Source organism: Sylvia atricapilla, chromosome 11 (genome assembly GCF_009819655.1).
Source record: "Sylvia atricapilla isolate bSylAtr1 chromosome 11, bSylAtr1.pri, whole genome shotgun sequence".
NCBI lineage: Eukaryota > Metazoa > Chordata > Aves > Passeriformes > Sylviidae > Sylvia > Sylvia atricapilla.
This window is the reverse complement of record NC_089150.1, coordinates 5,778,225-5,806,113: the sequence shown is the minus strand read 5'-3', so window position 1 is coordinate 5,806,113 and position 27,889 is coordinate 5,778,225. Positions and strand designations below refer to the sequence as shown.

At 39.0% G+C, this 27,889-nt stretch overlaps 1 protein-coding gene across 1 annotated transcript in view; it reads right to left on the bottom strand.

The window, feature by feature from the left end:
• The window catches only part of SUCLG2 (succinate-CoA ligase GDP-forming subunit beta), a 114,930-nt gene that overhangs the window by 32,743 nt on the left and 54,298 nt on the right, over positions 1-27,889 (bottom strand). Inside the window, exons 5-9 of the mRNA XM_066327221.1 lie at positions 25,150-25,302; positions 24,098-24,187; positions 21,531-21,627; positions 17,988-18,149; positions 16,460-16,602 (exon numbers count right to left, since the gene is read on the bottom strand). Of these exons, the coding sequence (XP_066183318.1) occupies positions 16,460-16,602; positions 17,988-18,149; positions 21,531-21,627; positions 24,098-24,187; positions 25,150-25,302 (645 nt within the window). The remainder of the gene's footprint in view (positions 1-16,459; positions 16,603-17,987; positions 18,150-21,530; positions 21,628-24,097; positions 24,188-25,149; positions 25,303-27,889) is intronic.

Below are 27,889 nucleotides of genomic sequence, written 5' to 3'. Positions count from 1 at the left end.
AGGAATGTCCTACATGGATTTTCCCCCCATGAGTGACAATAATCATAAAGATAGAGCATCTGCACCATCACATTCTATTTCATGCCATTTATTTGATTTTGGCTTTTTGATGTTGGTCTTTGGAGGAAATCAGTTTCTGTGGAAACAATTTTGTCACTGATGCAGCAGGTGAAAAGTTGTGTCAGTGAAAAGTTAGTTTATGAACCATTTTGAAATCTGAAGAGTGGTTGGGTAAAAAAACAACATAAACTGTACTGAAATGTGTGTTTTGCACCAACTGCCCTGACCCAGTGGACAATCAGTGCTTCACTGCATTGCATCCAACACATGGAGAAACCTGCTCCCTTCACTGTGCAGGCAGCCAGCAGCTGAGGAAGAACAGTAACTCAAACAATTTCCAACTCCAGCAGAATTTGGACCTTTCAGACACAGTCTCAAGGAAAGGATTCTGTCTTAGCACCCCACCTTATGGAAGAGGAGAATCCTGCCTTCAACAAGTCCTTTGCCTTCATCCTGTCTCAAAAAACAGATCATCCCCATCTCACCTATTCCTGATGATATTTCTAAGCTGAATGTGATTTCTTAGGGAGGCTGACCTGAAACAGAGACTGGACAGAGCCAGAGAATAAAGTAGCTGTTTACTGAAATGCCCTTAGAGTACACCTTAGGCAGGACAGGGCCTGGCCAAGGCTACACCCAAGATGGACTAAAAATGATCACAAAATGGCTGACCAGTCATGAGAGCTTACATTTTAAAAAATTTTGGTCCATTTGCATATTGAGGTTGAATTGTCCAATTACAGCTTCAGGCTGTGAGGTCCCATCCTTCTTGTGCCTCTCTTCAGCCCACCCTTGTTGTGCTTTTGGGGCTGAAAGTTGTCCTTGGTGTGCAGCAGGAAAAGGATTTGTTTTGTCTACCTATCCTGTGAATAGAGCTTACTGTTACTTAATATGAGGCTCGAAACTGCACCCCTGGGCAGCACAGAATCTGAAAAACATGAAAGCTCAAACTTAAGGCATCAAATGAAATTACTCCTGTTTTTCTTGTAAGCTGAGACAGCTCCTCCTGTATTCCTAGAATGATTTTCCAAGAAGTGATGCTACAGAGCTGTTGTGACCATAGGAACTGTGTTGTGTTAAAATGAATCTCAGAATGGGCTGGAAAGAACCTTAAAACTCATCTCATTCCACCTCCTGACATGGGCACAGGCACCTTCCACTATCCCAGGCTGCTCCAAGACCCATCCAGCCTGGCCTTGGACACTTGGCTGCACACAGTGAACACTGCTTGGCTCTGTGCATGTGAGTAACTGCACAGATGCTTTAACTAGGGGAAAAAATCAGTTTAATTCACACTGCACCGAAAAGAACTAAACAGGCATTAAGGACGCAATATGATCTTAGTAGATTAACGCAAACCAGCACTAACACTCTGGTACCAGGAGATTTATAAGTAATAGAAATATCTCACTCAGGAGACAATCAGACCTTGATTGCTCGTGGACATGAAACTTTTTCTCTCCTTATGGCAGTTTTGAAATTTCATCTCCAACTCTGGAAATAGAAATTTCAAAATTATTCTCAGTTAAATCCATAGAAGCACCGACCTTCAGTATCTGTAATGTTCAAAGAAAAAGACACTTGCACTTGTGATTGACAGATCCATTGCAAACACAGTCTCAGCAGCTCCAGTGTGAGCGTTGAGAAATGCAACCTGAGCATCTACAACTCACTCATTCCAACTTATTGAAGCAGTTTTTCCTTGTCAGGAGAATTGCACAATTCAAGATTCAGTCCTACAGATAGCAGTAATCAGGAAACCACTCTCATGTATGAAGTGGAGTGACAAAATAAAGTGTATCTTCCTATAAAATTCCACATCAACAGGAAAGTGCCTGCTTTCAATTAAAATCTTGAATTATCCTTTGTATTTACTGCTTGGAGAATCCATAAACAATTTCGGGAAAAAACTTATACTGAAAAAGCCCCTTACACCTTAAAATAAACTTTGAGCTGCAAATTAGGCAAACCTCAACTCAATGGCTAAGCCAAGTGTGGTTGCAAAAGATAAATTTATTTTGTTCATTCTGGAGAACAGTTTTCTACCATAGAAACTCTTCCTGGGAGAGACTTTCCTTGGTTCTTTCCTGCTTGAGATTCCACAAGTGATTCCTGGAAGCCTTGACATCCCAGCCCCCACACAGACCACATAGCACCAGCACAAGTGAAAACTAAGGCACATAAATGTCACAGCCCCTGTCCTGTGCTCCTCAGAGCAGCCCCCAAATTAACCCAAAATCACAAAAAAATCCGAGTTTCCTTAAAAGCTAGGGATTAAGAAAGAAACATGGTATTACCTGCCTCCATTTATTTTAAGTGAAAAGGACTGAAAAATACTTGGAGAATTGCCTTAAAACCTTTCCAGAACTGGAAAATATTGTTACAGCTTTAAGTGCTTTTGCGTCCAACCCTTCCAGACCCTCTGCTATCTAAATTGTTAGATAATGCCTCAGTGGGTTACCAAGTTAAACCCCCTCGTTCAGGGCTGAAAAAGCTCTTGAATACATGAGCAAGATCAAAGCAGGTAAGCTCAATAAACTGTGTAGTCCCTGTTTAGGGACCCGAGGAGCATCACTTCCCCAGCATGTTGGAAGTAATTTTCTCTGGTGACATGCTATGTTTTGTCTTAGGGAACATTTAACCTCTAGATCTGGACAGCACACATTTGGCACCAGCACATTTCTTTAGGGAACACCAGAGTGGTTACTTCAAGTGACAGTTTTCTAATTATTCTGTCAAGCATCAATCTGTGAAGTTCCCAGTTCCTCAGCACCCTGATTGACAGGGCAATCAGCACTTTACTTAAAGCCTCTAGAGCTGTTCTGGCCTAACAAATTCTTTAAAAAAACCCCAGAAAAACAACCAACTCAACCAGCCCCTCCTCCCCAGTGTGAGAATGGAGTGGAATATTTGACTTCCTAAATAAATTTCCACTTTCTGCAAATACGATTCCCCAAAGTAACAAAAAAAAAGTTGCATTAGCATATTAAATGTACCTCTAGAGAAGGAGGAGCTGACCAAAACAGTATTTTCTTCTGTATTACAATAATTCCCTTGCAGCATTTTATTGTGGAGCAAATCAGCTGATGAAAATATATCAAAACCTGAGAAAGAACTGAGACAGCTCAATCATATTCACTGAAGTTTTCCTTCTCTTGAGAGAGAGAAAAGAGCCCCACTTTTGAAGCACTTTTAGCTTAATTCCAAGTTCCCTTGATTTCTGATAAACATCATCTTCCTCTGCTGAGGGTGATGTTGTGACTCTGGGGCCTTACAGCACTTCTGACTGTAAGAAGTGAGAAAATGAGGGACTTGGTGAGTGATTAACAATTATCCCTGTACCAAGTTCAGGGAATAGTAAAAGCTATTTAGTAGTCATGACCACGTTTTCCTAAAAAACATGAAAGTACTTCATGCTCTTGATCTACCATGTAATTAAATTCAGCACCAGGGCTGAGATTTTGACCAAGAAGTTGGCACTAGAATTACACAGGGTTTGATTTATAAGCCAAGAGGCTGCACCTGAGAATTCATGAGTGGAGCTGCTCTTCTTGGCTTGCTGGGACAATCTTGTATTTGTATTGTTCAACTTCTTACAAAGGGAATCTCTCTCACCACACAGAACTGCAGCACCAATTCCAGCAAAATACCAATAATAGTTTCTACTGAAATCTTCTGCCAGATTTTCTCCTTTGGTTTGACATGGCAAATTATGAATCATGGAAGTTCAGTGGCCACCTTTTTCTGGTGAGTGCTCTGGAGTGCTGTGTGGTCAAACACATTGAACTCAGCAAGGCCAAAATATAAATGAAATACCAAATCAGCTGTCAAACAAAAGGTGGAAGAGGGCAGCACATTTTATCCCTAATAAGAGTGAGCTGCAGAAAATATCTCTATAGATTTAATCCTTTTTTGTGGACACTAAATATGAAAACATATTTCCCACCCCCCCACCCCTTTTTCCTTGGATTTGGGAAAAAAACCCCAAACAACCTCCTAATAGTTCTTGACTAAAGGGAATGACAGAGCTGACCAAGTGGCAGAAGGAAGTTCTTTGATGAAAAGCCTCACACTGCAGTGGTCAGAAGGTGGAAGCTCTTCCACTGCTCAGGGGCAAGGCTGAACTCATTTGCTTTTCTATGGAAGTTCAACAGATGTTCAGCACAACTGAGAGAATTAAAGGAATGTTGCTGATATGTAGACACCATCCTTCTAATTGTTTTTATCTTTTCAGTTCAATTACTTCCACAGTTGTTATGACTAAGTGAAAACAAAAATGTATTGGAGATTCTCTCAAAGTAATACATACAAAAATCCCAGAACAACTGTACAGAGCCCCATGGAAGTTTTGATTAAAGGCAAATCCTTCACAATTCAGAGAGCACATACTCAATCAGTGGTTGAAGAGGAAAACCTCCAGGGAGCAGCAGGAACTAAACAATTCTGATAAGATTCCTGTGACTTTTGAGCAAATAGTAATTTGCTCCTTCATATTTCTTCAATGAGAAGTCAAGCATTGCAGTCCCAAACCTTTAAATCAAATGATTTGCTGGGCATCAGGCATTCAACTTTCACCAACTACTATAAAATATTGACTCTGCACATTCATTCATTTCTACCCAATAATTGATTCTTCCTTTTTTTGCCTGTTTCAGGCCCATAACAGTATTCTGGGAAGTTGACTTAATCAAGATTTAGTTAAGAAAAAAGAAATCCTCAGCGTTTTCAAGTTTTAATCTTGTCTAGATTAAAGCTTGCACCACACAAGCATGTCTGTAATCTATTTTCTAAATGAGATGTTTTCACTCTTTTCCCGTGTTATCACTATTAATTCCAAATCTACCATTCACAAGTGCCATCCATAGTTTATACAAAGATTCCTGCTTTAATCACAGGGTTGGCATCACTCTGCCACAGGACAGAGTTTTATGCACACTTCTGCTGAACAGGGCCCTGTCTGAAGGTGCAGATTTCATTATTCCCTTTTCTGGCAAAGTGAATACTGACTTCCACAGTCAGCTCACCTGTCAGCCACCCAGAAATCCAATTTTAGGGCACTGATAGCAGGATTGCTGTTTCCTGCACTGAGGCACTGCAGAGTTCTCTGGGGGAGGATGACAGGGTATGTGGGAGCCACAGCAGCTCCAGCTCCTCTGCCCTGAGCAGGTTTTTTACAGCAAGGGAGGCTCCTTCTCCCCCACGTTCCCAGGGAATGAACATCTGGTGCTCTGCAGCTCTTTGGTTACTCAGGCTTACCCTTAAATAATTAGAAATGGTTTCTAAAGTACAGCAACAGCCAGCACTGCATACAAAACAGGCTGTGGAAATGTGCACAAAGTGCTGCCAGAGCAGCAGCCAGGTCTAGATCTGCAGATTTACTCACCTTCACCATAGCAAACTGCAGGTAAAAATTAAAAAAGAAAGTTCTCTTTTCCCTCTACTTATTTGATGAGTAAAATGTGTATGCAAATGAGAAAGAATATGACAGCCATAGCAGAAGATTCAGGGTGAAAATGGTTTTGTAAAAGCAGTCAAATGTTTTTTAAATTCATTTGTAATAGCTGCAGTAGTACAATGCCTACTCCATCCTGGCTAAAAAGAAGAAATTATATGACTATTTGCAACAAGTAAGGCTACCTTATTCCTAATCAACTCCTCTAATTGCCCAAAAAAAAAAATCTTTAAAATGTTTGGAATTTTTCTGCTGAAAACATCTGAATCATTTTTGTAATTTCAGAAAAATCTATTTGGTAAGACATTACCCACCTGTCTTTCCACACACAGGCGCTGTCTTTTATCTGGAATTTTCCCAGTAATTTGGCTCAAAATGGTTTAACCTTTTTCCATAAAAAAATATTATGAAAACCCAAGCTTTTAGCTCTTCTCCTTGGGACACTTCTCTTCCCCTGAAATGTGTGGTTGTCTACCAACCCCAAGGAAAATCAACAGTTTCCATTAAAATGATTTCAGATTTCCAAAGAAAACCTTTCAGTTAAAGGGACAGTTGCTCTGAACATTCAGGTACTACCCTTGGGAAAACACAACAAACCAAAACAAAACAGATTTCATTTCTATTCTGCTTTACAATAGAGACATAGGAAAATGCTGGAAAATGCTTAGGACTTGGGACCCTGTTTTCCTTGACAAGCAGAGCCTGTGTAGGATCCCAGCCATGTAACCTACGCCAAAAGGCAGCAGGATCCCAGTTTGTACCTTCAAGCCCCCATGGCCACCTGCTGCCTCCTCCCAGATGTTTTCCCTTCCTTGGGCACCCACAAGCTCCCAGATGTTATCCCATCAATGGGTTTTCTGTCCACATTTCAGCAAGGAATCCACATTGCCATTTTAATAATGGAGAGGGAATGCATTCTTTAAATACAGGTATTTGTGACTATTTTCCCCACTAGTGCTTTTAAAGGTACCCATATGGCAAGCAAGAGTTCAATTCTGTTGAACAAAGGGGACAGAGAAAAAAACCTCCTTTTGAGTTGTCACAAAAGGAGTGGAAAAATAGGGCAGCAAAAATGTCCCCTTTTCTGCTCACCAGAGTTAAACCAGAATTTGCTAGGGTGTTTGGGACAGAGAAACAAATGTAAGGACGTTTAATATAGAGAGAAAAGCTTCCAAAACAAATGAGTATTTCTCTCCCCAAATGTATGAGGTAGAACCAAAAAGAAAATTCAAAAAGTTGATTAAGCTCAGGGCTATAAATACATAATTATACAATAATATACATTACATTTACATTTCAAGCCAAAGTCACTGAAAGATCAAGAGGCTGACATGTGCTTCCTGCACCTGACACAAACAGCACATAATGTGCTTTTTGTCCAGGGTAGTTCAGGTTTGATGCGTGGTCATAACTGCGTGATACCCACAAAATCCAGTATATCCACAGAGACAGTCCCCAGGCTTTGCTCAGCTCTCATTGAGGTGGCTTTCTGCAGTCTCATCCCTCACATTGCTTTACACAGACTCTACACTTCACTATTCCTTACTCACAGTTTGCACAACTGTTGGAGCCACCCAATCAGAGGAACAACTGAAGGATCTGTGGGAAGATGCCCAGGAGTCTGTTGGGACTATTCCTACACACACCTCAGACTACAGACATGAACCAACTGGCCACTGGGAGATGGAGCTGGAAAAACTCCTGCTTTCTGCAGTCTGCTATCGGAATTAGGAGCACTAAAAGAAATAAACTGTTCACTTTTCACACCACTCTAAAGAAAACACTTGACTGTAGAGACTGTTGAGTGTGGCAGGTACAAAAAAATGCAACATCTTTTGAGAAACAGGGCCAAGTTTATCTTCCTATGACAGGGCAGGGTTTTTTATTAGAAGATGAAGTGAAACCTGAAGCAAAAAGACTAAGAGCTCATTTGTGGTAGATGTGGACTTGGTTTGCCAACTACTTAAGCAGATGATAAGCTTTAAAAGTGAATAGACTCATTTATTTCAGCTTTATCAATCCACTCAGAATAATGGATAATAAAATATTAAAACTTGAAACAGGCTTGATTCTTGTTAAATTTGAGCATGAATATGAAGCTGTGAAATAATTCAATCCTACCTGAAGCAAAACAGAGATTCAAGAGAAATAGCTTTTGTCCTTTTTCATTAAGCTGTATTTCAAAAAAATTTTGTCTTTTCCAAAACTTTTCCATCACTCAACGATACCTTAAAAAAAAAAAAGATGTATCTTCACTCTAAAAATCTTGGCAATATCAGGCCCTTCTGTCATTAAAAGATAATTTTATGACTGAAAAATGCTTATTAATTTTGTCATAGTTTATCGGTTTTTTTCCCCAAATTGAGTCTTATCGATAAGAAAAATATGAAGTCCTATCTACCTGTGCTCCATCCATCCAGGGTGCTTCTGAAATGATAAGTAAAACCAGTTGTTATTTATTTCACTGTTACAAGAGTGTGTCTAACCCAGCACAAATGGCAGAAAGCACCTACCCAAGATACACATTTCATCATCTGGGCCAGTTTATCAGGAACAGATGGAGGCAAGGTGATTAAATTTCTTCATTTTGATTGAAAGAACAAACACTTTCCTGGTCTGCTACAACACCCACTTAAAAATAATGAGAATTAAAATGTGATTTTCTCTACAGAAGAGTTTAAGTAAGGACACGTACAACTTTTCTTTTAATACACTATTTCCTACCTGTATTATCAGAATATTTGTCTTTCATTCTCCTGTATGTGTGCTAGATAGATGATCTAAAAGTAGATCCATAATAAATTACTCATCTCACCAACATGAATTACCAAATTGACTTTCCCAAAATATCTTCTCTTTTTATCCTTGCTAATTGGGAAATGAGTCATATAAATTTTCAAAATTTAATCAATTTGGATGTCCCAGTGAAGTATTAACCACTTTTCTGTATTTTATTCTTTTTTCTATTTTATTCTTTATTCTATTTTTCTGTATTTTATTTTATTCTGTATTTGATGTATTTTATATGGCATTTCCTTTTACTGGGCAAACCCAAGACATGCAGCTTTATCTGCACATTCTATTGCACACTCTGGACATGACATCAGGCCTTTGGCAGTCAGGGATGCTGGGAAGATGTTCAGGATGGAGATTTACTGCCTGGATCCATCACCTTCCACCTGAGGCCCTGGTTTGGTGTGTGAGATGGTGACACCAGGCTGTGACATTCTTGGTTTGGAAAGTCAGGTGTCTTCCAGGGAAAGCTGGAGCTTCCTTTGCAATGGAGAATGTAAAACCCTTTCCTCCAAATTATTATAGTTTTGCAATTAAGGGGCTTTCAGGCAAAGATATGGGAATAGGAATAACAGTTCTTGGAATATTAAAAATACCAATGTATTAGTATGAAAAAAGCCCCAAGCAAACAAAAAAATCCTAGAAACACTGAATATGAGTCAGAATAAGACCTGACACCCTGTGAGACAGGGTGTTGGAAGCAGTACAGAATAAGTTCTCCAAAATGAGTAACAGATGTGGTTCTGTTGGACTAGAGATGATCCTGTAGAAAGGGTGCAGTGATGGTGAGATGGGTCCAGTCTTCCTCTGGAATCCAGTGAAAACAGGCTGCCTTGGAGTTCAGAATTGCAGGTGTTATCCAGGTAGGAATGGTCGGCTCCTCCCCCTGGGTGGAGCATCTCCCAGTGGGATGATGTAATTGTATCAGTCATTCAGTGAGCCTCGATGGCCCATTAACAGCAGATATCCCCTGCAGGGAGGATGGGTTGTGGAAGAGATAAGGAACATTGCTCCACCTGGGTTTAACAGCTGCCCATTGACAGAAGGCACCTGCTGTCTTCCCCCAGGAGGTAAAGAAAACCATTTTCAACAGATTGGGAATAGAATACATCTTGCATTGCAAACCAAGATGCATTATAAGAAACAGGTCCCATAGCCATTATTCCCATGTCCTTCCCAAACACTTCCCACAAGCTCAGCCATCTCAGCTCACTAATGGATACCTCAGAAAAGTCCACATTCTCCAACCCCAAGCATTACCAACCAAAGCCAGTAACAAAATCCCCTCTCACTTTGATTACTAATCAAGCACACCTTCAAACAAGCAGGAAAATGCACCAAGCTTTGTCCACAGAGCAGCTGTCTCAGGAGGGTGATGCCATTTGTGCTCCAAGGAAATGGAAATTCCTGCTCTTCTTTCCCTGTTCTAGAAGGGACAACACTACAGAAAGGATAATAAGCCCAAAACCACTTCAAGTTCCATCCCAACCAAACAGCTCAGTTTGTTGTGGTTCTTCCACAAATTTGCCAGCTTTCACTATCTATGAAAACACTTGTGAATTTTCCCTATTCTGCTGCGAAGGAAACAATTGCAAAATCACTGCAAGTTTTCCTCTCACTTAAAAATTTTATTTTCATATCCAGTTTGTGGGATTAATTATAGCCTGCTGTAAAATGCCAAAAAGGCATTCAACTTGTCAGTGCCCATAAATAATGGCAGATTCATATTAAAGTATATTTACATATCAATTACTTAGGACTCAATACTACACACGCTCTTGAAAAATATTTTACTTTTGCTTATAAATCAAGACAATTCAATTATGCATTTTAAATGCATAATTGTCCTCCCATTTTCATAAATATTGTCAATATGCTATCAGTCTGTAAAAGTGCCTCAGTGAAATGAAAGAATGACTTTTCTGTATTTAAAGTGTTTTAAAAGATGAATAGTCATTTCATATTAATTCTGAAAAACTGCAAAGGCACATCAGAAAAGAATCCTTGCTATAGTTCTATTAGTCTGTATTTTCTCACCAATGCAGAGCTAATTAAAAATGTGGGGACATTCCTAAACTACTCCTATAAACTCAAAAGCTACAGTGTCTTTAAAAGAACCATGAGCTGCTTCATTATCTAAAGGCAAAACACTTGTACAAATTTCTGAGACAAAAAACACAATATGCCTTTGTGAACTTTACCCAGCTTTTCAAGATATTTCTGCACCCTAATAGGTATTCTCTACCTCCACAAATTCCCATTTTATGGGAATAATCTTAAACTTCCAGAGTCAAGACATTATTGCTCCCACAAAATTACCAATCACAGCTTTATGTTTAGAGCTGTTCTCTGAAACACAGAAAGGGAGCTCCAGACCATCCACTTCCTGGATAATTGCTTGTTTAGCTTAGTCCCTGAAAACTTGTGGTGCTGGATATTGTACGAATTCCTAAAATAAACTGCTGTAGGACTCATCTATCTTTTTTGTTTGCAATGTTTTCAGAACAGTTACCCTATACAGCCACATTTCTTTGGTGCTCTTAACCCCTATTTCCTGCCTGAGGCAGACACTGACCTGCAGCACCAGGCAGATTGCTCAGGTTAACTGAAGGCTCCTTCACCTTTCTGTGTCTGATTCCTCTTTCAACCCTTGAATCATTTGTATATGTGAAATCACAGAAAAGTTGGTCTCTACCTGCCTGTTTACTCCCCCTCAAAACAAAGATGCTCCTCTGTTGGGCTAATAGAAGATGATACTAAGGTGATGTAGCAAGATCCAGCTTCCAAACAGTATGTGGAATTGACTGATCAGACAACATCCTACAGAAATGTCAAAATTTCTAGCAAAAAATACGACAGGTTTATTGATTATGATTTTCTTTTTAAAAATTTAATATTGCGCTTCTACAAAACCAGTGTAGAGCACTAAACTTCCAGGAGGAGAGGGCTCTGTAACGAGTAGTGAAGGAACAGTGATAACTTTTATCATTTTCATAGCACTTAACTTCTTTAACAAGCTATTTAATTTTTGATCAATGTTTGTAGAGGGTAGATGAGCATCACAACCCACAGTTCACACAGAGGGGTAAAAACAGCAGCCAGAGCCTCGACTTCCAAAAGTGTTCACTAAATTCAAGTGTCACCATTCTGAGATCCCCAGCTGGAGCTGTGAGGGCCATGCAGAGTGTGGGCACTGCAGCAGCAGTTTACACCTGTGGAACAGAGCAGTGCAGCACACAGATAACTGCATTAGAGTGGCTCTTCAGCTACAGGGTTTGAGAGTGCTCAAACCAGCATAGGATGCTTCACTCTCTTGTGTGAATCAGAAAAACACACAAGGTGTAAAGAATTTTCATGCTGTGTAAGGCAGAGCTGGGTAATGAAGTGAGTAAAAGGTGCATGATATGTGAATGAGAAAGCAAAAAGATTCCTAACGAGTCTGTAAGAACAGGGTTCCTCTAAATTGTCTGAAATGACATGAAATCTGACAATTTAAACAGATTCAGTGCTAACACTCTATTTTATGTCCACAATTGAATCTTATTTACATTTCCCTTTTTTCTCCAAAATTATATGCACACTGACATAGGCTGCATGTGTGATAGGGAAGGTTATCAGTTCCTACTGATTTATGGGTTTGCTTTATTGTAACACTGAGAAATCCACTTCTGACCATCAGTTAAATGCAGCAAACTGTCCACAGCCGTGCTCTAACCGTGAGGAAGTTCCCAATCACAGAAATGTGGCATTTGGAATGCTTGTATTTTTAAAATTTTTCCCCTTGAGCAGGTCACTGTTTAAAGTAGCAGAGTGAGAGCAAACAGTCCAGAAACACACAATTATAGTTATTATATCCCAATCTGCCTGAGTGTTTGGAGATGTTTTGAATGGTCTGAACTGAACTAGCCCACTCAATTTAAAATTAATTACTTAAAATAAAGACCAAATACATTATTCATGGCAACTTTATTTTTTTTTCTGAAATCTAAGAAAAGAATATCCCAAATTTTTCCTCTTAGTATAATGCTATTCCTTCTGTTGCCACATAACAGACTGCAAATGTTAAGAAAGCTAATACTAAAACCCCTGAAGCCTAAAGGATAAACTGGTGATAAAAATGTCTTGTATAATAAGGATGTATAAACTCTATTACTTTCACACCAAACACAGCTGGAAAAGAAGTGAATTACAAAGTTATGGTATAATGATATCCATTTTCAGAATTCTGGTCACTCTCTCAGATGCCTGGAAAACAAAAGCCCCAAAACCTCTCTGCTTGACACACATCAGTGCCAATTACGTGGTGGGCACAGAGAAAAATCTGAACATCAACAGGCAAAGCAAGGTGACAGGAATGATTGTCTATTCCATATAATTAAGACAATAATCAGAATTTGGACTAGATAAAAACATAAAGTCTTGTGTGTGTTTGATATTAATTATTAACAGATGTCAATACAGAATATTTTTTTCCCCGAGAAACGTTTGTCTTTCTGTCAAAAGTTTTTTGCCTAAATATCAAGCCAACAGTTGTTAACATCAATTGATTTGGTGAGTCTTTAGTAATATCATCAATGACAGGCCTCAGAAAAGGTTTTCAAAGGAACTTTAGTGGGAAAAGGAGAAAAAGAACAACAAACCATGTTGGCCTTTAACTGCCACACTTTTTAATAGGAGTCCATTGCTAAAATCAGGGCTGGAGTGTGCTGATGGTAAAACAAACCTGCTTACAGCTTAGCTGGCTTTTGTATGAGTTTGTGAGGCCAGGTTCTGGCAGCAGGGGACAAGGGGTGGTTTCTGTGAGGAGCTTCCAGACACCTCCCCTGTGTCTGATGGAGCTGATGCCATCAGCTCTGAAATGGAGCCTGGGCCCACCAGGGACAGTGGCATCACCTCTGGGATAGCAGAGCTCAGAAGGGCTCAGAAAACTGCAAAACAGCAGCTGGAGAGAGGAGTGAGAACAGGAGAGGAACAGCCCTGCAGACAGCAGGGTCAGTGGAACTGCCCCAGGTGCCAGGGCTGAGATTCCCCTGCCAAGCCCTTGGAGATCCAGGAGGGAGCAGAGAGTTTTTCAGCTTCAGCCTGTCCAAAAAAACCTTGTTGAATCCTACAAACAGTCATCCTGTGGTAACCAGGATGAGCAAAAACAGGCAGCTGTGGAGCTTGGCAAGGATGTGAGAGTACTCAGGAGTGAGGACCTTGTGGGGATGCCTGGAGCAGGAATTCACACATGCAGAGGAGAGCCAGGCACCACCCAGAACCTCAGAAATACCAAAAGAAACAACCCCTTCTGCTTCACTGTGGGACAAAAGGGCAGAAATGAAGCTCCTGCAGTGTCTCCCAGCAGCTTGAACTGCCAGAGCTGAGCTGTCTTTCCCTTTCCTGCCAGTATCTAAAAACAGGGAAGACTGTACATTTCCTGCCAGAGCAGATGCACAGCACAAACTTATACACACAAGACAGGCAGGAAGAAGGAAAAGAAAAGAAGATAGAAAGAAAAAAAAAAAGGCAATTGGAATTTAGACAGTGAATAGAAAGGAATTCAGAACCATTGCAGTGACCTGTCTAACCTAGGAAGTATTGGATATGGCAGACAGCAAACAAAACCAGCAGAGTGTAAAAAGGGTCACTGGCTCCAGGGACAGCATTTCCATCCAAAAGCCAGTGGATCACCTTTTGCAACAAAAACCCTCACACTTTTTTTTTTTTTTTTTTTTCTACAAGAATTACAGATAGCTGACAGATTGAAGCAGCAGGAAACCACCAGCCCAAATCTTCACTTTTCCTGAAAACAACCTCAGCTTCACTAAATCAAATCATGGCATATCTTGATTTGTTTATTTTGTTTGTCTAGGGGGGAGGAGGGGGGAGTGTGTGGTTTTTTGGTTTGTTTAGGGTTGGACTTTTTTTCTTTTTGTTTTGTTTCGGGTTTTTTTGTTCTGTTTTTTTGTTGTTGTTGTTGTTGTGGTGGTTTTTTTTCTTTAATATAAATAGACATTTTAAAGACAAATAAAGAGAGAGAAAGGGATCTTTTCCAAAGTTCAGTTGAACCTTTCCTTCTGGAAAATTTCATCTCCAGCAATGTCCTTAACTCTGCCAGCATAAATAAAAACCAGCAAGTATCACAGCCCTGAAAAACATTTTTTTTTCTTTACTCTCCAGACATTTGTATATTTACAAAATTTAACTGAATCTCAAGTTCCCAAGAACAAATTTTTATCTTATCAAACCAGGTGAGAATCAAGTTAAAGTCACAGGGAAATGACTGACCACACACAACCTGTGAATGCTGAATTAGCCACAAAGACTCTTGGGACTGAAACCCTCCCATTAGTTAAGAAAAGAGAGGATACATTCAATTTTCTGATTATATATTGAGCTAATGGTGTATTAGGAGAGGAAATAACAGACATTTGCTGTATTTTCTGAACAGAATGAAATAAAACATGAAATGCTTTGCCTTCTGCATCTTCAGCCAGTCAATGCCAGGAATGGCACAGCCCCAGCACAAATGCCCAATCCAGGCCCTTTCCATGCTCCCTTTTTGCTTTCTCTCACTGGCAGAGCTTCACTAGCCCTGGTGTATGCAGTCAGAAATAGTTAAGCAGTAACATATAAGCAGAATGTATAATAGAAGGATATAACTACAAGTCAAATGTTGGGCACGCAGATGTTCTGTAGCTGAGAGCTACTGGAATGCCTTTTTGCTTTAAAATTGTTTAAACTCAGTAAGCTTCATCACCAAAATTAATACCTGCTGTTTGTGCTGCAGCAGACAGTGGAAACTACTTAGCACAGTGATAATCACCAGCTAAGTTGTGTATCTGAGACTTTACTGCACCTGCTTCTCTGCCACTAACACAAGTTTCAGAATTAAATTCCATCTCAGGCAAACCCAGATCATCACGCGGAGCACGCGCTGCAGAGCAACTCAAACAAACAACTCAAACAACAAACACTTGAGACATCAAGGTACCAGGTGCTTAAAAAATATGCAGGGAGAGTTACAACTGCAAAGAGCTTGCAATGTGAAGTTGACCTGTGCTTATTTTGTACTCTAAATTTTCTTCCTCGTTTTGCTTTGAAATTTTGCTGCGAACAACATCCACCTCTATTTGAAAAGCCACAACATTTTGTCACTTACTGCTGCACAGAGCATGCAATTACAGCACTGTAATTGTCACAGGAAAGGTGGCATTTAGAAGCTAGCATCACATCACAATGAACACGAGGAAGATGACTGGAATCACAGAAAAAGTGAGATAAAGGAGATGAAGCCAGATCCACAAAAAGAAGCAATATGTTGAGACAGGGACTTCAGCTGTGATGCTTAGGTGCAGGAGATGGGAAAGATGATCAAAGCCCTCCGACAGATTTCCATTAGTAAAAATATCAACAGCAACAAAGTTCTGGCTGCACACAAAAGCAGAACTCCACGTTGGCAGGATGGGCAGCTGGCATTGCTCCAAAGCCCACGCCTGATCAATCTTCTCTCAGCAGATACTCTAGCTCTGTCGGCACAGAGGACCAATGACCTCAACACACATCTCTAGAAATAACTTCTACTCAGTACACACAGACTAATGCCTTCTCCTCTTGTTCAAAAAAGAAAAGAGCAACTGCAGCTCCATCTGCAAAAGGAAGTGTCAGAACGTTCCAGGCTATGATTCCAGCCTGGGAATGTTAATTAAATACAGATTATCCTGCAGTGCAGAGTCAGATATTTTAGAAACCTTGAGTTAAAGAGTACTATTCAGCCCTTAGAATTGGCTATTTGCTTAATTTCCCCATTTCTCTCTTCAGTTTACTATTAGGAATGATATTTTAAGCCTCTAAGTCTGACAAATTCCATTTTAGAAGTGAGATGTCTGAGTCCAGCACTGCAATGCCCAGCATTAACACATCTGCACTGCTGTGTTGAACTGCCTTGAGAAAGTTCCCACTCACAACTCACCAGCAACCCTGAGTATGGATCAGGAACAGCAAAGTCTGTCCAGTGGTTCATACTGACATTGTTTTCCTCCCAGATCAGCCCTTTAGGAACTCACTCTCAGTGTTCTCACCATGATCTGTTTTTTTCTCTGCACTGTTCATGGTCCTGCTCAGCCCTATTACTGCACAGGGAAGCTCCCAGTCCAAACCCAACATTCTTACCTTTGGATCAGCAGTCAGCAGCTTGAATGCTTGATAGACTTGTGCTTCTTTCACACCTCCACCCAGATCCAAGAAGTTGGCTGGCTTTCCACCATTCAGGGATATTATATCACACGTTGCCATTGCAAGTCCAGCTCCATTGACTGTAATTGCAAACATCAAGGGCTTATAAATCACATGGATAAGATTTGTGAGAAGGCTTCAAATGTATCAACACAACCCCAGAACAGGGCTCAAAATGTTACATAGCAATTATTTCTAAATACTAGCAGCTATTGAAGGATATCCAATGCAATGAATAATTCAAAATCTGGTGCAAACACACCAACATTTAGATTTTTTTAGAGTTTAGATGTGCACCTTCCTTTAAGCGTTCTAATTGTGGCAATGTGGAACCTTCTGATTTTATTAAAAATACAAAGACATAAAAATTTCTGGGAAGAGTGATGTGAAGGACAAATTGACTCTTTAAGCTCCTCTCCCATCACTCTGATAGCAGCAGATGCTTTGTATCACAGATAACTCAGTTTTGGGGACAGACCTCAGATGCTCCTGAAACTGCCTATTATTTTAGATTTGCACCCATCTAGAAGCATTTCCATGGGAAGGAAGATCTAAACTGGGAAAAGTGAGGAGAATTATGTGTCCCCTTTACATTGCTCCTGTTGGACAAAGACTCCTGTGTCACCCAGAATACAGACTACTAAAAAAATAGCACAATGTAGTCAATTATTATTAGAGTTTTGGAATCTTTTGGTTGTTTTTTTTAATATTGAGATTGAAGTCTCACTGTCACTTGCAACACATTATCAGAATCTTCCAGATTTGTGTTTGGAATACACATCTGAGCCAATAGAAATGCTGGGCATTTTCTCATCAAGTTGAAAAGAAATACCTAATTTAATTAGATTAATAATAAAATGTTGTATTGACTAAAAGAATTTGTACAAAATGAAAATTATTTAGAGCAGAGCTGACTTTTCTACTTATCTCTTCTAAACAGCAGAGTAATTTCTGTTCTATAGAAACTTCAGGAAAATAAAAAACCTGACATTTCCAGGCAGATTCTTTAGCAGCTTTCATAAATGGAAATGGAGTTTAATATCAATTGTAACTGGGAATGTCACGTTTATACAAACATACTTTTCAAGTGTCTTTTAAGTAACACACTCTTTTTTTTTTTAAATGAATGATGAGATTTTGATGACTTTTTTTTTGTTTTGTTTTAATTACTGGAAAGACCAATTACATCATGTTAAAAGCTCAGAAATTGGAACTGCTCAGCCTGCCTCCTCTCTGACACCACTCCTGCTCTATTTCTGTGCTGTGGCCATCAGCACAGTTCCCACACAATTTCAGTTTCATTCCTGCAAGACCTTGTAGAAGGACAGACAACACTGCAGAAATACTCGGTAAAACAGACTGAAAATCTGCCAAGGGTGGCCTGAATGTCAGATGTAAACAAATTATATACACTGAACAACCGTAAATTTGTTTTCAAATGCCTTTTGGATGTATTTGTTCTTACCAAAGCAAGCAATGTTTCCATCCAGTCCTATATATTTTAAGTCATATTTGGCAGCTTCATTCTCTATGGGCTCATTCTCAGACTTGTCATCCATGGCAAATATTTCTTTTTGCCTAAATTCTGCGTTGTCATCAAAGTTTATCTTGGCATCGAAGCAAACAACTGGAGGAGAAAATAAAACAACACTCAGGGCATTTAGAGTTTACAGTCAGCCAGAGCTTCTGAAATGTTACAGCTACTCCAGAGGTTGATTTGGGAATGATGCTGCCTCCAATATGAGAGCAGCTGAAGTCCTAGCACTGAGTCCAGCAGGAAAGGGACAGGTTCTCCATAAATCCTTTATTGAGAAGAGGCACAGCAAGATCTCCACACCACACAGAAAGATCTTCTCCGTTTTTTTACAAACTTCTCTGTTTTTTGCTACAAACAAAATTCCTGTAGGTTATGAGGGCAGTTTTTGTGATGTGGACAGGTGGACTGCAGCCATGATAGAGGAGAGCTTATCTTCCATATTTTGAAAGAATTACAGATCAAACAGGCAACACCAACCCAAAGCCACGTGTGGTAACATGCAGTAATTCAGAGTTGAGCACCACAAAAGGCTTTCCTTAGCCATATTTTGAATTTCTGATGTTACTAACTATACATACATTATTTCGTTAAAGAGCTCAAAAAACCTGAAGCCAAATACGTTAAAAATGACCAAAAGATTACTTTTAAATCAAGGAAATTAAGAAAGTAAATACAAACCTTCTCATCAATATCAACATCCACTATGGTTGTAAAAACAAATTAAGAAGTTGCTAAATCTGACTCCATTTTAAATAAAAGACACAAAGGACTGGCTAGCAGCCACAATATTCACATAAACACACCAGTAACAGAAATGCCTGTAGAGTGTTATTTGCCTATTTTCTGACTCATTATTTCTATGGGTTTGCATAGGCAAATGCCTCATTAGATTAAAATGTTCTAAGTAAATGTAAGACTATACACTTATCATATTACTATGCAAGTAATTTCCCTTGTACTATGTTCAGATTATAATTACTGACCTAAGCATAATTGATTTCTCAAGGCAAACCAATCAAATTTAAGTGCTTTTAAATGCTGTGTCCATAAAAATCTCTAAGTTTTTTCTGTCTGCTGGTGTTTTTTATTCCCATTGCCATTGGGACATGTCCATGGGCACGTGTTTATGAGCATTGCACACATCTGGAGGTCAATGACAATTAAGAGGAAAATTTTAGTCTTTGCTATAAATACACATCAATTAAAATAACAAAACACACAACCTTGTTTGGTGGAAATGTAACTGTTTAATATATAGTTTCTTAACTTAGGAAGAAATAGCTAAGGAAACAGCAAACCAAACATTTACACAAATAGGAGAGTCTCAACTGTATGTTTTGATTTGCATTGGGTTTTCTTGTTTTGGTCTTTTGATGTTGATTCTTTCTAATTTTTTTTATAATATTTGACTTGCAACTGATAACGGATTAAATTAAAACTATCAAAATTCACTTCACTGACTGCAGTTTCAGGAAATTGTTCATAAGTGTGTATAATAAATCTCTTGGAAGAGTCCAGATCTTACCTGGTCAATCATCATGTGGGAATGTGCCAGAAGCAGAAATATCTGCAGTTCCTAACTTCCTTCTAATGCACTAGAGCTGCTTTAATTATTTTTTTAGCAAAATGAAATAAGATATTTTTTCTTCTTCAAGCTTTCAGGTGCTTTAAATTGCTAAACCCACTCAAAGCTAGAGTACAACTGCAGTTTCAGAGCTCTGTTTACCTTACAAACATCCTCCATGTCACATTAATAGAAACTCATTTCTACAGAACATTCATCTTTAACAAAGGCCATGCTGTAGAAAGTAGCAGCAAAAACATGTATTAATATTTATCAAACCATTTTCACTACCAAAAGCACATTGTTACATGCATGATAGATTATACAAACGGATTTTTTTTCCCAAACAAATATCAAAGAATGCTCCAACACTTATATTCATGAAGTACTTCTGTTGTTTTTGTTAGCAGTGTAGGATTTTTGTCATCTGCCAATTCAACAGTTTACACTGAGAGCAAACAAAACAAAACCAAACAAACAACAAAAAAAGGGAAGTTTCAGGCTTCTGACCCACTAGTGTTATCAAAGAATTTACTAGGATATTAAACAAGGGATGCATACAACCTGACGGAAATCCACACAAGTGATAAAAACAAAACACAGCAAGAAATAAATCCATCTTATCCATTACTTGGACAAGAAAAATGGGCTTCATACAGAGACTTATATTTTATCATTAGGAAGAGCTGCATTAAGCTAGGCAAATGTTCTTCCATTTATTTTATCTTTGTTCTCCTTTAAGATATTTCAAATGGAGAAACTGCTAGCAAAACAGGAATAAGCACAGGAAGACTCTTGTGCATTTCTGAGAGCAAGATGGGTTTCACAGCTTGAAACCCACTCTGTTTCTGCCCCTCAGCTTCCTGGATGCCAAACACAAGGGGAAAAACCTTGGGGAAAACAACACAAAACCTCTCACCATCCCTCAGATTAAGCCCTTCTGACTAAACACGCACAGCCATGCCAGAAGAGCTAACTTGATAACTCATCCAAATCTTTATTTTCATAGTGCCACCTGGCAGGACTCCAGCAAGGATCCAAAGTGAGCACCACCATGGCTCTTTCCAATCTTTAAGGACCGTATTTTATTTCCTCTCATTACTTACTGTCCTCTCCCTCACTTGCCTCTACTTGCACACCAATTTCCCCTCCTGGTACCCACCAAATAAGCCTTCAGCACCTCAGTGAAATGGAACAGGGAGGAGGGAACTGTGATCCCCCTGGATCAGCCCTACTGTATCTCAATATCCCACAGGCACCTTTAGTTCCTCCTTTCCTCACCTCTGTCCAAGTCCCTTGGACAAAAATGACAAGCAGAAGGAAAGGTTTTAGCTGGAATATCAAGTATTACAATGAGGTGAAAGCTAATTCAGCTCCTCAGCCCTGTAGTCATGGTGCAGGAAGATTCAGTGACCCTTTTTCTTCCCAAAGGATGAAGCCAAGTGTCTGTTTCAGCTGAAATTTGGCCTGTGCTCTAGCAGACTGCAGAGTCATGCACTTTAAAATTTAAATTACCCATATGAATGCAAACATAGAACAAGTTTCTTTCCACACAATCTCAGTAATTCTAGCAGCATTAATGCACACAAAAAAAAAACCTTCAAAAAAACTCCCAAAAAAACAAAATTAAGAAAACCCCAACTTTGTACATAAGCAGAAGGGCAGAAAATGTTGCTGTCTTTCACCAGGCAAAACATGTAGAAGCCAACACTTTCAGTATTGGGATGAAACAACAAAAGGTATTGAAATATAAAATCTGCCAAGGGAATATTTATGAATGTTGTTTAAATTATATTACAAAATGAAATTAATGCAAAGCTGCTGCTACATCTTTCTATGCAATTTAATTTATATTTTGCATAAATAAATAATTATAATTAATTCATTTGTTTCCTTCAATTTCTTACCTTGCCCTTCTGGAGTTTCACCAAAGGGATTGACTTCAACCTGAGTGGCATCAATTTTCAAGAAAAGATTATACAGCTTCTTAATTTGATCTGCTGCCTGAATGTGATCAAATGATTTAGAATTACCACACAGAAAAATAAAAGCTCATGTTTTCAAGGCAAAGGAAAACCATTATCGATTATTTTTTAATGTATTACATTGCAGAGTAATTCTAGATAATTACCACTTTTATTTCTGTTTATTTAACCACATTCATATAGTCTCTTACATTGTTATAAAGTAGCATTATGCTACTATTTAACATTTAGCAAAGGTGTATTTAAAGACTACATGAACTGGAGATTTCCTACCAAACAGTGCAATTACTATGGGCAGTTTAATTTGGGAAGTGCCTGGGAGGCACCAGCACAGTGAAGCATTCTCTGGTATGCTGAGGTCTGAGCTGCATCCACATTCATCAGTCCAAAGTCACAAACCAAAAAGTAGCTTGTGCACTCTGGTGACTTCAGCAAAAAATATCTATTTCTCCTTCCCACAACAATCTGAAATGTTTTCTTGAAGAACTTAGGTTTGAAGCATGCTTGTTTACTCGTTACAAGATACTCCTGCTTGTTCCCCATACTCATCACCATCTATCTCCATGCCTCATTCTGTGGCTGAACATTCCACCACTGACAACTGATTTCCAAGTCTTTTGTTCTTGTAATGTTTTTCCACTGATAGAACTACTTTAAAAACAGCAACATGAACGTGTATTAAAAAATCCCTTTGAGTCATTACACCCTGTGAACCCATTTAGCTGAAATAAGTTTGCAGATGAAGTGCACTAACAAAGAACCACTGAATTTTTTCCCTCTCGTTACTGATCAGCTAACTGAAGTACACAACCCAAAAATACTTGGGACCTTTCCTGATAAGTAAAATGAATTAGAATAAAGAAAGCATAAGTCAGCTTTCCCCTACAAGGTCAGTCATGCAAAAGAAAACATTACAACTGGAAAGACTCAGCCCCAATCCCAGTTTTGCCAGAGAGGTTGTGGAGATCCCATTCGTGGAAGAGTTCAAGGCTAGGCTGGATGGGCCTTTGAGTGACCTGATCTAGTGGAAGCTGCCCCTGCCCAGGGCAAGGAGGCTGAAACTGGATTTAAGGTCTTTAAGGTCCCTTCCAACCTAAACCATTCTGTGATTCTGTGACAAGATTCTTTAAAGAGCCGCAGTTGGGAAGCAGCACAAATTGCTTAGGAAGCCTTTCCTGCTCAAGAGTTATCAGTTGAAGCATTCTCAGTGGGTTTGACTTAAGAATAATAAAAAAAAGCAGTTGTAAATGTGGAGCAGCTTCCTTGGCACAAACCCTCAGGAGAGCACAGGGGTGAGGCTCTCAGCAGGACCCTGGGCAGGCAGCCCCACCACGAACCCACACTGACTCTGGGACACCTGAAAAGCTGCTGCTGCCAGAGTTCCTCTGCTGCAACTGCACCACAACACCAGAATCACTTCACTTTTATTAAGGGCTGCCCCATCTTTCAGCACCTCTCTGAATCAGGCAGCTTAATGTCAACACTTCTCTTTCTCAGGGTCTGTAAGAACTGAGCCTCTTCAAGCAGAAAATCCCAGCCTAGAACTAGAGAATGTAAAAGTAAATACTAGGATTTGTCTGGATAAAAACTATGTCCCTATGCTTCAGTAAATTCCTTTTAGTGGAAAGCATGAGGAAAGACATGCATTCCTGCAGCATTATTTAAATGTGTTGTTTAAAAGTCCATACATATTTGCTGTTAATTATTAAGTACCAGAACTCTTCAAGGGTTGAAAGGTTCTACATAATCATTCCTCCTCATTAGAGATACAGCTAAATCTTCAAATGTGTGTTAATCAACTTAATCATTATGCATTTGTTAATTGCGTGTTAGGATAGAAAATAATTAAAACTGCTGAATTAAAAATAAAGGAGTTCTACAAAAATGACAGTTTGATACTACAGAAAAAACACCCAGGCCAGCTAAAATAGGCTCTCTACTCTTGTCTCCAAAACGATGCATAAAGGCAAATAGATACATTCAAAATACATATACATAGAGGAAAGAGACACTGAAAAAACAACACACTGGCAGCCTTTTGGTTTTTAGTTGAAGAATAAAAAAAATTTCAAAGGTTTCAATCTCTTTCGTTTCTCCCTATATTAAGAGCCAATTTTCAAAACCAGCTCTACCCATGCCATTCATTCATGGAGCTCCAGTGGAATTCTAATGAAAGCAAAGGAATCCCACACAGTGGAACTGCATTCTGCCATTGACTGCTTCAAAGACTAGGGACTCTCACTTGAAAACTATCAATTTTGACTAATTTATAAAAAATATTATATATAGTATAATATAGTAAAACTATAACCTATTTTGAATTTATTCAAAATGCTAAAGCCTAATGGCAATTACACAGGCGCAATTTAGTATTTAAAATGATCCTGATTTAATGGACACTTGGCCTTTCCTGCCTATTGGAAAACATTTAAAATAAAGCTGGGCTAAAAAGGTCTTCAGCCTAAACCCACGGAATGGAGTCAAGTTACCTGCTGCTGCAGAGCTCCTTGGAATCCCAAATTTTTTGCCATCTGCAAGGCCTGACGATCCTTTATGCCTTCAAAAATATCTATTTCCTCCTGCAACAGTAACGTGCGTAAACATAACCAAATATTCAGTCTGAATGGAGGTTTATAACTTCAAAAGGAAAACACTTAGCATACATGTGCAAATTAGTAATTAAAGCCTGGCTGTTTGCCAAGGCTCCCCGAGACTGAGGCTATAGCAGGTGCCTATAGGGGATGTTATAATTACCACACTGACTGTGAAACAGCCCTTCCAAAAAATATATAATTCTTCAGGGTGGCACGCTGACAAGACAATGTGACACCAGTTTTCACTTTTAATTACTGTACAGATGGCATTGACGAATATTTAGTCTGTTAATTTTTATGACATATTCTGGAATATTTTCAAGGCAATGAGTGTCACTGCCCGGTAACACTGTGAAGTTTATATATAATTTTTAAATGCACATTAAATATTTTTACAATTTTTTGAATAATTAGACTTGATTGTATCAATTATTTTCTCAGCTGAATAGCTTGTCCACTCATTATCTTGCCACAGTAACTTAAGAAAATACTTCAGTGTAGTCATCCTTTAAAAAGTAATAACAGCAGTTGTATTTAAGATGCAAAAGTCTTGCAGGTACAAAAAATAATTAACAGCTCTGTCAATTAGAGAAAAACAGCCACAGAAACAATAAGTCTATTGGCACCAACCCACCTGTGAGAAAACTGTGTACCTTCCTGAAAGTGAAACTCACTCATAAAACGTTTCAGGTATGAAGTTTAACATATCACATAACAGCCAGATTTAAGATCTTTTTCTAACTGAAAAATTCTAGTAAAATCAGATGTTAAATATGCTTCATTTACTAGATGACAGGAATCATCCTGTATTTGATGAAACACTATTTTATAGTTCTTCCTGTCTCCTTTTTACATGTAAGAAGGAAAAGCGGGAGGAGAAAGGAGGAAAAATATTCTTTTGGATAACTGACAAGGAAAATTGCTATTGTTAAAAATTATTTCAATACCTTAAAGATAAGTTCTGGGCTAGTTACTGCAACTTCTTCTATGTCCACACCACCCTGGGGACTGCCAACCATGACAGGTCCATTGCAAGCTCTGTCCATCAGAATGGCAAAGTATGTTTCCCTGGAAATATCCAGTGCTTCTGCAACCATCACCTAAAAATGGAGAGAGGGAAGAAACGAAAACATCAGTGGTCCTGACTGGTCCTTCTGCTTTGCCTTAAAATGCAGCAGTTTGGTACTTGCTATCCTGAAAAGAAACATTGGTTTCCCTGCTACAACACTGGGATCTTCTTCCCAAGAAATGCTCTCTCCTTAAGTAAGAGACTCCTCTAATGCTGCTCTTCACACTGGGGCATGCAGCCAGCAATGGCAGCCAGGAACACCCCAGTTTTGGAGTTTTCCCAAGAGTTTTTCCTCTATGTTACCTTTTTATCCCAATAATTTGGGATAATTCTTGATTATCAAGAATTCTTGTCCCCAGAAAGACTCGAGTCACAAAGGGCTCAGTGTGCAGATCACATAGATAAAAGGACTGGCACGTTGGCTTTTGGATGCATCTCACCAGCAAATCCTCAGCTTTTTACCCTTGTAATTACCCTTGTAATCTCTGCACTGAACTCCTGCCCTGCCCAAGTGTTTCCTAAGAAAAATTTCCCAAGAAAAAAAAGGTAAGAAAATGAGTTTACAGGTAATTCTGCCATCCAGCTTTTTACTTTCAGTTTAGAGAGTCAAGCATGTGTGCGTCCTTCAGATACTGGCACAATCTAGAAACACAGATATTTATTTTTCCAAAGAGCTACTACTTCCTATTTATTACTATAAGCTACAGAGCCATTTTGTACCAGTATCTGACAGACACCACAGCACAAAACAGAAAGATGATTCAAATCCCATATTTGGAATCTACAATTAGGACATTAAAAGTGACAGAAATTTGCCCACATAAAGTCTTTGCTACATTTTTTTCCTCCTCCCAAAAACAAGACAAGGTCCTTTCCATTTTAGTCTTACAATAACTGGATCTTCCTCCCCACCTGAACTGCCTGGTTTTGCAATAATTTAACAGTAGCTATTGAAGCAATTTCAGAGACTGAGTAGTTTCACACTTGCAAAGGACTCACAAAACCGTTTTGCTATAAGAATACAAAATTTCCCCAAATATTCTTAATTTTAGGAAAAAAATCTGCATACGATCATTAATAATTCTTGCCTGTGATCATAACAGATGCCATAATCAAAGTTGCAAAGACTGTAGTTCTGCTCTGCACTTCAGTCTTGCTTTTCAATCTCAAAGTGAAGCAGCCACTGCTGCAATTTAATTAGCATTACAGTCTTCCTGAAGAGAGCTACTATTTCCCATCTTTCAGTGGAAGTGGTAGAAATAAGGAAAATCACTCCCCAAATATTAATATAATTAAGAAGGATTAGGTGGCAACATCTTTCTAACACGGTCTGTTTATGAAGTGACATGAAGTGACAGTTTTGAACAATGACTGCAGACAAAGATCATCACTGAATATACCACCAGGAGAAATTCCTTCTCTCAGTCAGCAGATCCAAGAGGCAGTTTTATACCTGCAGCCTTAAAACTCTGCCCACCTGGCACAAGGTGCTCCATCAAATGAGTATTCCTTGGGTTTTCATAGTTCAAGGACTATAAACAAGAAAGATGCACTACACTTTCACCCAAGTCACATTTTTGACAGTCAGTTCCAGAGCACATAAGAAAGAATGTAAGGACTTTCTGCCAGGCAGTAGGCATGAGAGAAGAGGAAAAAAATAATGTAAAAAACAAGGAATCAAATAAAGCCATCAGTGCTCAGAATTGAAGGAAAGGTGAAATTTCTTTATGGCCTTTTTGACTTGGAGGAAATCTGCTTCATAGTAATTTTGTTTCCTTCTACTTTTACCTCACTTTATTCACACAACACAGGGGGATGTAAAGGAATAGTTCAAATAAGTGACTGTTCAAAAGGAAAATAAAGCAAGCCAGGGTGAAGGAGAGAACCAAAAATACAGAAAACTACTACTTAAAAGCATCTGCCTATTTTAGTCTACTACAGAGGGATGCTAAAAGACAACTTCAGAGACATAGCTTGGCTACCTGCCAAGATTTGTCAAATTAACAAGCAGGGGTAGGGAAAGCATCTTTGATTTGCTACTATTTTTACCTGCATCCATGTTTTCACCTTCTTACATATCCTGCATCAATGTATCTGAAAAATGCGAGTCAGTTGCTTTAGACATAAGTCAGATAAAACCAACTGGATAAGACCTACTGGATCTTGTCAGAACTGTTCAGTTTCCACAGAGCCCAGGGTCAGGGCCAGGCTTAGGATGGGAATACACTCAACAAGTTTTGAGGAATACATTTGCAGGCACAGCAGGTGGAACTAACATTATTAAATCAGGTATCTTCAGCTGCGACTTCCAACCGGAGTGATTGTCCTCACTGTTCCTAATTAACAATGTCAACATCATCAGATACTTCTCTTGTCTTAATTCACAAAACTACTGAGAGTCTACTTTGCAGTAGGCAACCTTAGAGCAGAAATTTCAGATTCTGAAGCATCTCTAATTTCTCCCAACAAAATAACTTTCCTTCAGCATCCTCCCTGCTTGATGCAGAGAAAAGCCAAGGAAATTTGTGTTCCAGGTCTTTAAATATCATTTAAGTCTACCTATCACTCACATGACAGAACTAATGCAAACACACTGATGAACAGTTAAGAATAGTGAA